Genomic DNA, 12,925 nt, shown 5'->3' on the forward strand with positions numbered 1-12,925 from the left:
GTAGGGACCGCACTCGGAATATCGTTGTTTTTATTTTCAATTTGTTAAAGGGCACAAAACGTTTTCAGCCATCCGGCCTTCATCAGTGTGCCGGATGGCTGAAAACGTTTTGTGCCCTTTAACAAATTGAAAATAAAAACAACGATATTCCGAGTGCGGTCCCTACCTCCTTTTTTGCATAATTAATGTTGGACTACGCACCTGTCTGAGCGCAGTGGTTACCCCCTTTTTCTACCATAATCACTGGTGTGGTGGCCACGTTCAAACTCCTTTACTCTCAATAACAGCCAAACGAAAATGTGTGATATCATGTGCAGCATTGTTTTTTTCTGGTGAAGTGCCCCCTTTTCAAATCGCCCCACTCATACCGAGGTGCGATTGGCCGAGACAGAATCTCTGAGACGTCCGGCGCTGCCGCCTCTCTCTGGTATCTAGAAAAACAAAAAACAGAAATAATACTTTTCCTACGAGTGATTATCTCGACTACAAACTCTCTCTCCGTCAGAAGAAGCAGAAGTGGCGATGATGACACCGAAGAAGCGCGCTTTCCCCACGAGAAGCGGCGACGCGAGGAGACGCCGGTAGTAGCGAGCGCACGGTGACCTGCACGGCAAGTGACCTTTTTGACCTCGATGCGAAGCTCCCCCCCCCCCCGGGGACCGAAGGGAGTACCGCGTGGCGGCGGCGGTGACGGCGACTACTGTTCCGTCTTCTCCTGCGCCGTGCCGGTCACCAGCAGCAGGTTGCAGGCCATGAACTGGACGCTGAGCAGGTTGCCCGTGTTCCCGGTGTAAAGCCCCACCAGCTCGGCGGACGAGCCGTCGGCGGCGGGGGGGGTGGTCCCGCCGCCGTGGGGGGCAGCGTGGGCGTTGCGGACGTCCCACACGCGGACCGTGTTGTCCACGGAGGCCGACGCCACCAGGCTGCTGTCGGGGCTGAAGGACAGGCCGCGCACGGCGTCCGTGTGGCCCCGCAGGTCCTTGTACAGCGTGCCCGACGACAGGTCCCACAGCTTCACCCGCTGGTCCTCGCCCGCCGACGCCAGGTACTTGCCGTCGGGCGAGAAGGCCAGCGATGACACGGGGCCCCGGTGGCCCGTGAACAGGCGCACCGTCGCCCCCTGCTGGGTGCTCCACAGGCGCACCGTCTTGTCGGCGCTGCCCGACGCCAGGTAGTTGGAGTTGGGGTGGAACTTGACGCAATCCACGTCCGCCAGGTGGCCGGCGTACAGGCGCAGCGGGTAGGTGCGCGAGAAGGTCCAGAGGCGCGCGCTGCGGTCGTGCGAGGCGCTGGCGAAGTAGAGGCTGCACGGGCTCACGTCCACGTCCCACACCGGGTAGGCGTGGCCCTGGTAGAGCGCCGTGTTGGCGAAGGTGCCCAGGTCCCAGTAGCGCACCGAGGTGTCCTCGGAGCAGGAGAGCAGGCCGGAGCCGTCCGTCAGGAAGGCCGTGCGGAACACGGGGCCGCTGTGGGCGCGCAGCGTCTTGATCTCGCTGCCGTCCTCCTCGTCCGTCTGGGGGGAGAAGTTATTAATTTATTTATTAATTAGAGACATTCGGAATGATTTACTATTACGTACCTTAGCACTGTGTACTAGGGCTGCACAATTCAGCAAAATAAAATCACGATCTCGATTCATAGACCTATGGCAATCTCATTTCTAAATTATGACGATATTCTTTTTTTTAAAGATTTATTTTTTAGCGTTTATCGCTTTTTGCTACTAGTAGAGAGAGAGAGAGAGAGAGGAGGAACGGGAGACCGAGTGGGGGGGGGGGAAGACGTTATCGGCAAATAACGATGGGTCCGGGAATCGAACCCGGGTCGGCCGTGCCGCGACTCAGCGTGTTATGTGGTTCGCCACTGGGGCGCCCGTGACTATATTTTTTTTTATAGCATTTTTACAGCTTTATTGGTCACGCAGGACCGACAGAGGAGAGGGCGAACAGGAGGAGAGGTGGGGGAGACATGCGACAAATAACGACGGGAGCTGGGATCGAACCCGGGTCGGCCGCGTAGGTGCGCGGGGCACTATGGTATGTGCCACTGGGGCGCCCATGACGATATTCTTTAATAAATATATTTTCTTTTCTTTTTTTACTTTTTTAAATGACGACGATTCTGACTTGCGTTATTTTGTATGTAATGTTACAAGAGACTTAAGTTTAAGTCAAGCACTTTGATATATGTTATGTTGTCTGTTTAAGAAAGAGTGCAATAGGGGAGCTCCAGTAGCTCACCACGTACCTCGAGCGCTATTTCGGCGCCGGGGACAACCGTGCTCGTCACGGATCTGGGGTTTAGCGAGTTCGAATCCCGGACTGCAGCCGTGCCTTTCTCAGAGTGTCTTCCCCCCCATCTGAACCCTTTCAGCCTGTTTCTGTCGGTCATCCTTGACCAGAATAAATGCGATAAACGCAAAAAAGAGCCAGGGGAATGGCCAAAGTTTAAAAAAAAAAAGAAAGAGTGCAATAAATAATTTTATTGAAAAAATAATCATCGTGTGAGAGAATCGTGATCTCAATTCTTGAGAGAAAAATCGTGATTCACATTTGAGCAAGAATCGTGCTGCAGCCCTACTATGTACTACTACTGTTAAATGGCTGCATTTATATAGCAGCTTTTATCCAAAGCGCTTTACAATTTTGTTCCTCACATTCACCCACACATTGACTCACCGGCGGCGGAGGCGACCGTGCGAGGTGCCAACCTGCTCATCGGGAGCAGTTAGGGGTTAAGTGTCTTGCTCAAGGACACTTCGACACGCTGCCCCCGGGAATCAAACGGGAAACCTTCCGATTGCCAGACGACTGCTCTAGAGACTGAGCCACTGTCTGTCACCCCTCCTATTCGTATACTACTACCCTCTATATGCTATGTCTATACTACTACTCAAGTTCAACACTGCTAGATGAACAATACCACTGATACCCTGAGCTGCCGGAGTTGTGCCCTTGTTTGTACAGAACTAATAAGTCACTTTGGATAAAAGCGTTCAGCTAAAAACAACAGCGAGCCACTCTGCGCTGCAAAGCTGCTCAGATTCTTTCCACGAGTCGGATCTTAGTCTAAATAGTACGAACGTCTCCTCGCTACTTTTACTAGGGATGGGTACCGAATTCGGTACTTTTGAGGTACCGAACCGAAACACGTCGGTACTACCGAGTATCGAATCAAGTGAGAAACCAAAAAAAAAATAAAAAAAAAATAATTTTTTTTTATTGATTTTTTCTTTTTTTTTACTTTTTTCTTTTTGTGTCAACGTTCACACGCACAATATATGCTTACCTAGGATTTGACTTGATTCAACAACAAAGCAGTCGGAGCAATGACAAGCCGGAAACTGTCGAAATTGTAGTTATTTGAAGTTTGGATTTTTTTTTTTTCGACTGAGGTAGGTAAATTAAATTTCTTGAGACTAAAGTACCGAAAAAAGGTACCGTTGGGTACCGGTATCGATTCACAGGTACCGGTTCAAATGTGAAAGGTACCCATCCCTAACTTTTACTGAACACGTAATTACCTTCGACCAGAAAGATGCACTGACTCACGTCATCCTCCAGAGGGACATGTGACTAGAAAGACTTGACTAGAAAGTAGGGCTGGGCGATATGGGCAAACATTTTATCACGATATATCACGATAACATTTAGCATATCGTTCGATATCGCTAATTATCGATATTTAAATTTTTAAAGCTGCCCTGTTGCTTTTAATACTTTTACAATTTAAATAAAAAAAATGTATTGTCTATTATTTTTATTATCGATTATTCAAATATACCGCGATAATTATCGTTATCGTTTTATCGCCCAGGCCTACTAGAAAGATGCACTGACTCACGTCGTCCTCCAGAGGGACACATGTGACTAGAAAGAGCGACTAGAAAGAAAGATGCACTCACGTCGTCCTCCAGCAGGTCGCAGGCCAGGCGGATCAGAGACACGTCGGCGGGGTGCGGCTTGGCCCTCAGCTTGCGGGCGCGGAGGCTCCACAGCTTCACCGCCGAGCTGTCGAACCCGGCGGCCAGCAGCCGGCTGTCGGCGGACACCTCGGCCGTGTTCAGCAGCTGCTCCGTGTGGTGGAAGGCGTAGAAGCAGACGGTGGTGAGCGACGGCGGCCCCTCGCGCACCTTCCTGACGCAGTCCCGCAGCGCCTCCAGGGCCGCCTCGCTCTGCGGGGCCCCCGCGGGGACCTCCACCCCCCCTTCCCCCGCGGCCGCCGCCGCCGCGCCCCCCTCCTCCTCCGCGGCGGCCTCCGCCCCGTCGACGCCCACCGCCCAGGACGGGGTGGAGGAGGAGTCGGGGCCGGCGGCGGTGACGCCGGCCCCGCCGTAGAGCTGGTAGTCGGTGCGCTGCGACGCGGTGACCTCCACCTGCAGGTCGGGAGGGGAAGTGATCAGGTTTTATCGATACGATTCCATTATTTTTTACAATTCAAAAAAATAAAAAAAAATAAAAAATTTAGTCAGTATGAAAATCAAATGTGATCTGAATAGTGAGATTTTTTATTTTATTTTTTTCTCTCTCTTTTATTCTTTATCATTATTATTATTATTTAATTTTTTCTTGTTTAACTGTGGATTGTGTGTTTTTTTTATAATGGTATAAATGATTATTTGTGTAAATTAGGTTGTACGGCGACCATTAAGTAAATACTTGTTAGTTTAGGAATAAGGGGCAGGGCAGAAGATTTATTCTTCTTCCTGCTCCTTTTGACCATGGAATGATAATTATGATTGTGTAATGAAGAAACTATGATTGTATGATTCCATGTGGCAAATAAAAACTCTGAACTGAACTGAATTATCGATACGATTCATTATCGATTCTTTATCGATTCCTGCTACATTTATAATTTTAATAAATAAATTGGAAATGCAACAGAACTAAGCCCCCATGTCAGAAAAATACAAAAACTGTAAAAAAAAATGTAATATAATTAACTATACACTTAAATAAAATTATGTATTTGAGATTCTCTTAAACTAATTTAATCTATTGAACTGTAGTTGCATTCAACAGGTCGTTGTTGCAAAAGAGAATTCGTTATCAATAACCTACCTGTATAAATAAAAGGTTAAAAAAGTAAAAAAAAACACAACGGACACATAACTAAGTAACTAATACAGTAAATCCATTGTTTTAAAATGCTGCAACTGTCGGGGAAAAACGTGGCATCGATAAGAGGAAGCGATAAGTCACACGGAGGCATGCGATTCCAGGAATCAGACAATTGGGAACCGGTTCTCGATGATTCCCATCCCCTACCTGCACGTGGGCGCTGAGGGCCCTGCAGAGGGCGCCGTTGTCCTCGCTCTGCAGGTAGCGCAGCAGGTAGCTGTGCGCCGGCTCCGAGAAGTGCACCACGTACTTGTGCTCCAGCAGGGCGGCGAGGCGCGGGCTGGCCGTGGCGTCCTGCAGCGTGAGCACGTGGCGCAGGAGCTCCACGGTGGCGCGCTGCTCCGCGTCCTGCAGGAAGGCGCCGTGGAAGCGGCCGTAGAAGCCGTCCACCGCGCCCTTCAGGCCGCAGCGCACCATGTCCAGGTGGAGGTAGACGAAGAGCGGGTAGAGCAGGCCGCTCACCTCCTTGGCCCACGGCAGCTCCGTCTCTGGACCACCGGGGGACAAGACACACGGCCGTCACACGACGCAACGGGCCGCCTCGTTCACCCGAGAGAGGGAAGCACAGGGGCGCAACGATATATATTATATTTAGGGATGTCCGATATTATCGGCCGATATCGGCATTAAAATGTGATATCGGAAAATATCGGTATCGGTTTTCCAAAAAAAAAATTTAAACATTTCTATAGAAATGATGTCCGATATTATCGGCCTACCGATATTATCGGCCGATATCGGCATTCAAATGTGATATCGGTTGATATCGGTATCGGAAATTAAGAGTTGGACAATATCGGTATAGGTAAAAAAGCGAATATCGAGCATCCCTAATTATATTATATAGATATTATAGTAAATGTCTATGTGCTACTACCGTTTCTATCCTTATACTACTACTACCTATCATGCTAGTATGTCTATACATTACACTACTATACTTTTACTACTACCTAATCATGCTAGTATGTCTATCCTACTATACTTATACTACTACCTATTAGGGGTGGGAATCGCCAGAGACCTCACGATACGATACTATCGCGATACTTGCGTCACGATAGTATCGCGATACTAAATAGATCGCGATTTTCCAAAAGAAATATATATATTTTTTTTTTTAAATCAAATTACATTTATTACCTTTTTTCAACTAACCAAGTAAAACTTTGTCAACATGTTTTATCTAATAAAATAAAGTCTTCAGTCTGTTCATCTCACTTCAATCATTTTTATTGCAGAACATGGTATTTTCTCAAGCAGACAGATGTCAACACTGTAATCTGTGTTGCATGTACCTGACAAACTGAACTGTTTGTATTACAGTCATATTCCAACTTAACTGAATGCACACGTGTGCGTGTGTGGACTACTGTACTATTAGAGGTATCGATATTAACAATGCAACTTCTTTATATTTTTTTTTAAAAAGAAATAAAAAATTATGAATAATTAAATATCGATACTTGGCGTCCCTGTATCGATACAGTATCGCCACACAAAGTATCGCGATACTACTACGTATCGATTTTTCCCCCCACCCCTACTACCTATCATGCTAATATGTCTACCCTACTATACTTATACTACTACCTATCATGCTAATATGTCTATCTTACTATACTTATACTACTACTGCCCATCATGCTAATGTCTATACTACTATGCACTAAGAGTGTAGCACTCAAGGTCGACACTATTTGACGAGCAATACCCGTCTCTAACCACAGGGGGAAACTAAACAAACGGGGTCATTCTTTCACACAACGCGCCTCGTTCACCCGAGAGGGAAGTGCACGGTCTGCTTTAAGCCAAGGGGTGCAACGATAGTGCAACGGGGACGTCTGACGTACCGGAGAGAGGAACAACAACAACGATAATGCAACGGGGACGTCTGACGTACCGGAGAGAGGAACAACAACAACGATAATGCAACGGGGACGTCTGACGTACCGGAGAGAGGAACAACAACAACGATAATGCAACGGGGACGTCTGACGTACCGGAGAGAGGAACAACAACAACGATAATGCAACGGGGACGTCTGACGTACCGGAGAGAGGAACAACAACAACGATAATGCAACGGGGACGTCTGACGTACCGGAGAGGAAGCTGCGTAGCCTGGAGAACTGGATCTCGTACTGCTGAGGGTCAGACTGGGTCGGTGCTGCGGCAACGATGTTCACACACCCTGACTCTGTCTGCACTGCTCAGAGAGAGTGAGAGAGAGACATAGTGAGAGAGAGAGACAGAGAGAGAGAGAGAGAGAGAGAGAGAGAGAGAGAGAGAGGGCAGAGAGAGAGACAGAGAGGGAGACAGAGAGGGAGACAGAGAGAGAGAGACAGAGAGGGAGAGAGACAGAGGTCATCAAAGTTAAGTGCTTGAAATGTTTCCAGTAAAATGAGGAATAGTTTATAATGTCTTATTTAATTCACTAGAAGAAAAACTCAACGAGATAAATGATGTATAAAGAATGTTTTATCAAACGGCGCCTCATGTTAGATTCAAATATATTGTCATCGTACAGCAATGTAAAGAGGTTGGCATCCAACCAGAGTGTAAGGTAACAGTGCATTAACAATATGACCATGTAACAAGTGATATATATATATATATTAGGGCTGTCCCCGACTAAGGATTTGGATGGTCGACTATGATTGGCCAAAATTTGCCGTTAGTCGACTATTGGTCGACTAAAAAAAATTAAAAATAAACGTATATTTTTAATATTTGTTTTTTATTTATTTTTTATCATTCCATTTGGGCTGTGGGGGGTGCTTAATGTCTGAAGGAGTCGACTGAAGGCTTCTTGTCCTCTGCAAAAGCATGCAATTGGTCCACTGATGGATACATCTTGATATTTGTCTAGTCTAGTGTGTTCATTAGATGGGTGAAATCCTCTTTCAGTGCCTCTGTGCCTGTTTTCTTAGGCAGTTAGCCTCTGGTATGCGTGCCATTAGCGTTAGCCACGCTTCTAGGCCTCTTTTCTTTTGGAAAGAATGATAAAAAAAAATTTAAATAAAATTATAAATATATATATATATATATATATTTTTGGATTAGACTAAGAGGTTGGCTAGTCGACTACGGCTTCTTTCGACCGATTAGTCGACTAATAGGGGTCAGCCCTAATATATATATATATATATATACTGTATATGGAATATATATAACAAAGCTACAGAGTAAATATGATAAATAATCTAACGTATATACAGTATTATTATGTACAGTGATGAAGTATAAATACACTATGCTAGTAGTAAGCCATACTGGCCAGTGGTATAACTAATAAGAGAGTAGGTATGGGATAGATATAGTGTAGAATCGATATAGTAAGTATAGTGTGTACAGTGTAGGTATGTAGGTATGGATATCGGTATATAAACAGGAATATATGCAGATACCTTCATATGGATATATATATATATATATAAATATATATACATACAGTGTTATTGTAACTGAGGGGTACAATTCCCTGACTGTATTACTAGATATGATACTTACTACCACTACCTTTGTACTTAATATTCGGCCACCCAGTACTCGGCATAAATATATTATGATGAACACTGTCACGTAGATGAAACGGATCCAACACAAATGTACGAATTAGAAATAGGTCTTTATTTCTACACAGCGATGGTGTGTAGAGCAAGCACTTAATCAAATCAATCACATTTATGAATGGGAATTAGTATGCACTTTTATGGCAAGAGTATTCGTCGGTATATCAATAGAGAATGTCCAATCTCTGAAGGCGCAGGTGGTACATATACGACCTGGAATAGTTAAGGAATAACAGCAATGATACTTTAATGATTATAGACTGGATACACTAGGGGGGGGGTTAATCCGGTCGCTTGTAAGCCGACAGGAGTAGGAAGGGGGGGGGGGTAGAGTCCGGCTGCCTCATCCGGCCAAGGGTATCCCAGGTGAACCCACTGTAGTGCCGTTCAATGCGCCGGCGATCCTTGGACCACAGATGAAAGCAGATGGACTCTTTGTGGGCCGGCGTCCTCCGGTCCACGGAGGAGAGACGTGAAGCGACCTCGTCTTGCAGAGCGTCTCCTCACCTTGCGTCCTCTCCAGGGGGGGGGGTTCCAACACACGGCAGTGTCGGGGGTCTTTATCCATGGAATAATCAACGTATACAAAGCATAATCCGTGCCTGGGAAGGCGGGCTGTCGTCGGTAGAATAATCCGGTATACAGGTCCACTCGCTCGCTCGTCGGCTCTGGGGCTCCTCGGGTGCAATCTCACATGGGGTCGATCATCCTGGATAAGCAGCCAGTTCTCTGCCCGAAACGATGGGGTACTGACTACGGTAGTATTCTCACCGCACGAAGCACTATATATTAACAGACTATTATTAGCTTAATAGACTACGTCCAACTCGACGATATAGTGCCAAATATGACTATTCAAATATTAATATACACGATGTCTCAATACCGATGGTAGGCCGAACTTGGCCTTACTCCCACACGTGGCGTCGCGGGGAGGCTTTACGTCTGTCACTCTATTGGAGGGTAAGAAACTGGACTGAAAAGGAAGTCCTACTTTAGTAGCGCAGTATATATACGCACTATGAACAAATAGTCCCATTAGTGGTGCGGTAGCCAGATTCCTACGCGGAACTAGGACTTGTTCGTACATGTTGAGCGGTACGTTTGAACTGGGTCTGGGGGGTATGGCAGCCTGGCACCAAGGTCTCGACCAATAGTAGAATGGAGACTATTATGGGATGTTCAGTAGGCTAGAATGGATATTCAATGCATATTGTACAAGGAATATACAAGGGATATCAGGGAATATTAGAGAATATACAAATACAATTAAATATATATATATAATAAATATATATATTCGGTTTAATCTGGCCCTTCACAACAGTTATTGTACATGGTTGTCAATACAGTGATATATGAGTAGAGTATAGGTTAAGGTAGGTAGTTATGATTATTTGGGGGTACTTCACTTGGATAAGATGAATCATAACAGTGATCATTCACCCATATGTGTGACGGAAGGGTTTGGGGAATTCTACTTTGGCTCATGTGCGAGTTGCCCTTCAATGTCCCGTGTTGCAGATTATTTCATTAATCCCGTAATGTACGGTAATCCCATCATTTGCAGAGACTAAAAAGAAAGAACAGAAAATCAACACAATTTGCACCATCTCCTCACCCGTGAGGTTGGCAGCCATCTCCTCAGCCGACTGGAAGAGTCTGGCCCCCTTCAGCACGGAGCTCTCCGTGTCCACATACTGCCTCCTCTTGAGGTACTGAGCCACCGTGTACTGGATCTGCTCAGCTCGTACCCGCTTCATGGCCTGGGGGGGGGGGGGGGGGGGGGCAAGGAGGGAAACTTCAGAGAAGACAGGAGGAGACCAAACCATCAACTGTGTTGATCAAGGGGATTGTCATTCATATAATCCATCTTTATATACCATACCAGTGTGGATGAATGAATGAATGAAAACGTTGTATTAACAGATTACAGAATGGGGTACAATACAGTACGGCTCAATACACACAATTGTTAATAAGGGGATGCAGACCAGAGAAAGACTTTCGTCTTGTTTACATCAGGGTCCCCCATTTTCAATTCATAGTGAGATGGAGGGAAACGTCAGAGGAGACCAAACCATCAACTGTGTTGTGTCATTCATATAATCCATCTTTATATACCACCCCAGTGTGGCATCTCCTCCATATAGACTAGTATTCAAAAAGGAAACTGATTGATTGAAAACTTTATTAACAGATTGCAGAATGGGGTACAATACAGTACAGCTCAATACAGGATGCAGACCAGAGAAAGACTTTCGTCTTGTTTACATCAGGGTCCCCCATTTTCAATTCATAGGAAACTGACACATTTCTGCTTTGTTATCATCTTCTCTCTAAGATGTTCTCCATCATTAACCTTCATTAATAGACACACAAGCATAGCATCTTATTACCTTGTGTAGTAGCTACAGCTAGCTAGCAAGCCAACAGGGGTAGTAGTAGCCAGGTTAGCAAAGCGAATGCTACTAGCTCACTCAACCAAAATACATGGGGAGCCAACTGTCTGAAGGGTAGAGACTAGAGACACATCACACACACACACCATCAGAATAACTGGGCCAGGATCACACATCTAGTGTTGTCATCTCATCTGTCCACCCTGCCTGGTGTCACACACAGAGGGGATGCTGCCTCCAGTTAGCTGGGGAGCTAGCTAGCTAGCTGGGCCTGGACCCAAACTTTTAGCGGGATGACTAGCTGAGAGAGCCCCCCAAGTTCAGTGTCGTTACTCACTGCATATCGTGCCGTTCTCTCCCTCCTCGGTGCTCAGAGGTACTCACTTAACTATTCAACTATTCAACAAACTAACGCCGTTGTTGTTATTATCTCTGGTCGTCGTTGTTGTTGCAGCTCCATCATCATCACCACCATGATCATCATCACCAGCAGGTCCATCATCTCCCCTGCAGACAGTCAGGCGGCTAAGCTAAGCTAGTTAGCTGCTGCTGCTACATGTAGCTAACCTGCTTTCATCTCGATGCGAGGGAGGCGCTCGGTGATCCGCTGCCTCCGCCTGCTGCTGCTCTGTGTGCAGCTCACACGCCTGCGCAGAGAGGAGGCGGGACGACGTTCCACCTGTGGTTTGATTGATTGATTGAAAACTATTGCAGAATGGGTACACAATACAGTACGGCTCAATATATACACAATTGTTAAGGGGATGCAGACCAGAGAAAGACTTTCGTCTTGTTTACATCAGGGTCCCCCATTTTCAATTCATCATAACATAATATGACATACATGATTGATTGATTGATTGATTGATTGAAAACGTTATTAACAGATTGCAGAATGGGTACAGTACAGTACAGCTCAATACATACAATTGTTAAGGGGATGCAGACCAGAGAAAGACTTTCGTCTTGTTTACATCAGGGTCCCCCATTTTCAATTCATCATAACATATATGACACACACGACATACAGATAGACAGTACTGCTACATCTATACATTTATGACATATCAGATTTGCAAATACAGTACTGTTTGTGATACAAAAAGTGTCCAGAAAAAGAGTGTATATACATTTGACGTAGAAACTGTACATTGGAGGAGGTTGGGTAGGTGGGGTGGGGTTGGGTGGGTGGGTGGGTTGGGGGCTGTACATTGGAGGTGGGGGGGGGGGTGGGATTAGGGGGGGGGACACTGTACACTGTACATTGGAATACCGACAAAGCCATACTTGGTAATTGACTGTACAACTGGGTTAGGACATTTGTAGGGGCCAGTTTCGAATTGCAGTCTCCCGTAGGTGTTCTTTGAGAGTATTTTTGAAGATGGGTAGTGATTCACATTCCTTTACAGCTACAGTAGGTGGGGTGGGGGGGGGGGGGAACTGTACATTGGAGGTGGTTGGGTAGGTGGGGTGGAGTTGGGTAGGTGGGTGGGGGGGGGGACTGTACATTGGAGGTGGTTGGGTGCCGGTGGGTGGGGTTCCACCTGCGTTCTACTGTCAACCCCCTTTATTTATTTATTATTATTATTGTTTTAACAGTATTTATTTGACGTTGTTATTATTTGTTTATTATTTATTATTAGTTATTTGTGTGTACAACACCCAATTCAAAGTTATAGCCGCATTTTCTTTCAAACTAATTTGGTCGCAGTTGTCCTGATTTGGTCAAATGTTTTGCTCTCTTGGGCCAGAGGTGTTTAAACATCTTTTTCTTTTTTGTAATGCATTTTTTTATTCAAATACACGACTATGATAATGAACCAGTC

At 45.9% G+C, this 12,925-nt stretch overlaps 1 protein-coding gene across 2 annotated transcripts; it reads right to left on the reverse strand.

Annotated features, from left to right (window-relative positions):
• Positions 1-652: 652 nt before the first annotated feature.
• taf5l (TAF5-like RNA polymerase II, p300/CBP-associated factor (PCAF)-associated factor) lies at positions 653-11,599 on the reverse strand. Of its 2 annotated transcripts, none has more exons than XM_084318594.1 (6): positions 11,484-11,599; positions 10,319-10,463; positions 7,227-7,331; positions 5,271-5,611; positions 3,905-4,375; positions 653-1,513 (listed from the first exon to the last, which is right to left on the reverse strand). In XM_084318594.1, the coding sequence occupies exons 2-6, from the start codon at positions 10,458-10,460 to the stop codon at positions 698-700; spliced, it is 1,875 nt and encodes a 624-aa protein (XP_084174720.1). In that variant the 5' UTR covers positions 10,461-10,463; positions 11,484-11,599; the 3' UTR covers positions 653-697. The 2 variants fall into 2 exon arrangements, with proteins under 2 accessions (XP_084174720.1, XP_084174719.1); XM_084318593.1 differs by having other exon boundaries at positions 11,437-11,591.
• Positions 11,600-12,925: the final 1,326 nt, after the last annotated feature.

The sequence above is a fragment of the Notolepis coatsorum genome (genome assembly GCF_963971535.1).
Source record: "Notolepis coatsorum genome assembly, chromosome: 7".
Lineage (NCBI taxonomy): Eukaryota > Metazoa > Chordata > Actinopteri > Aulopiformes > Paralepididae > Notolepis > Notolepis coatsorum.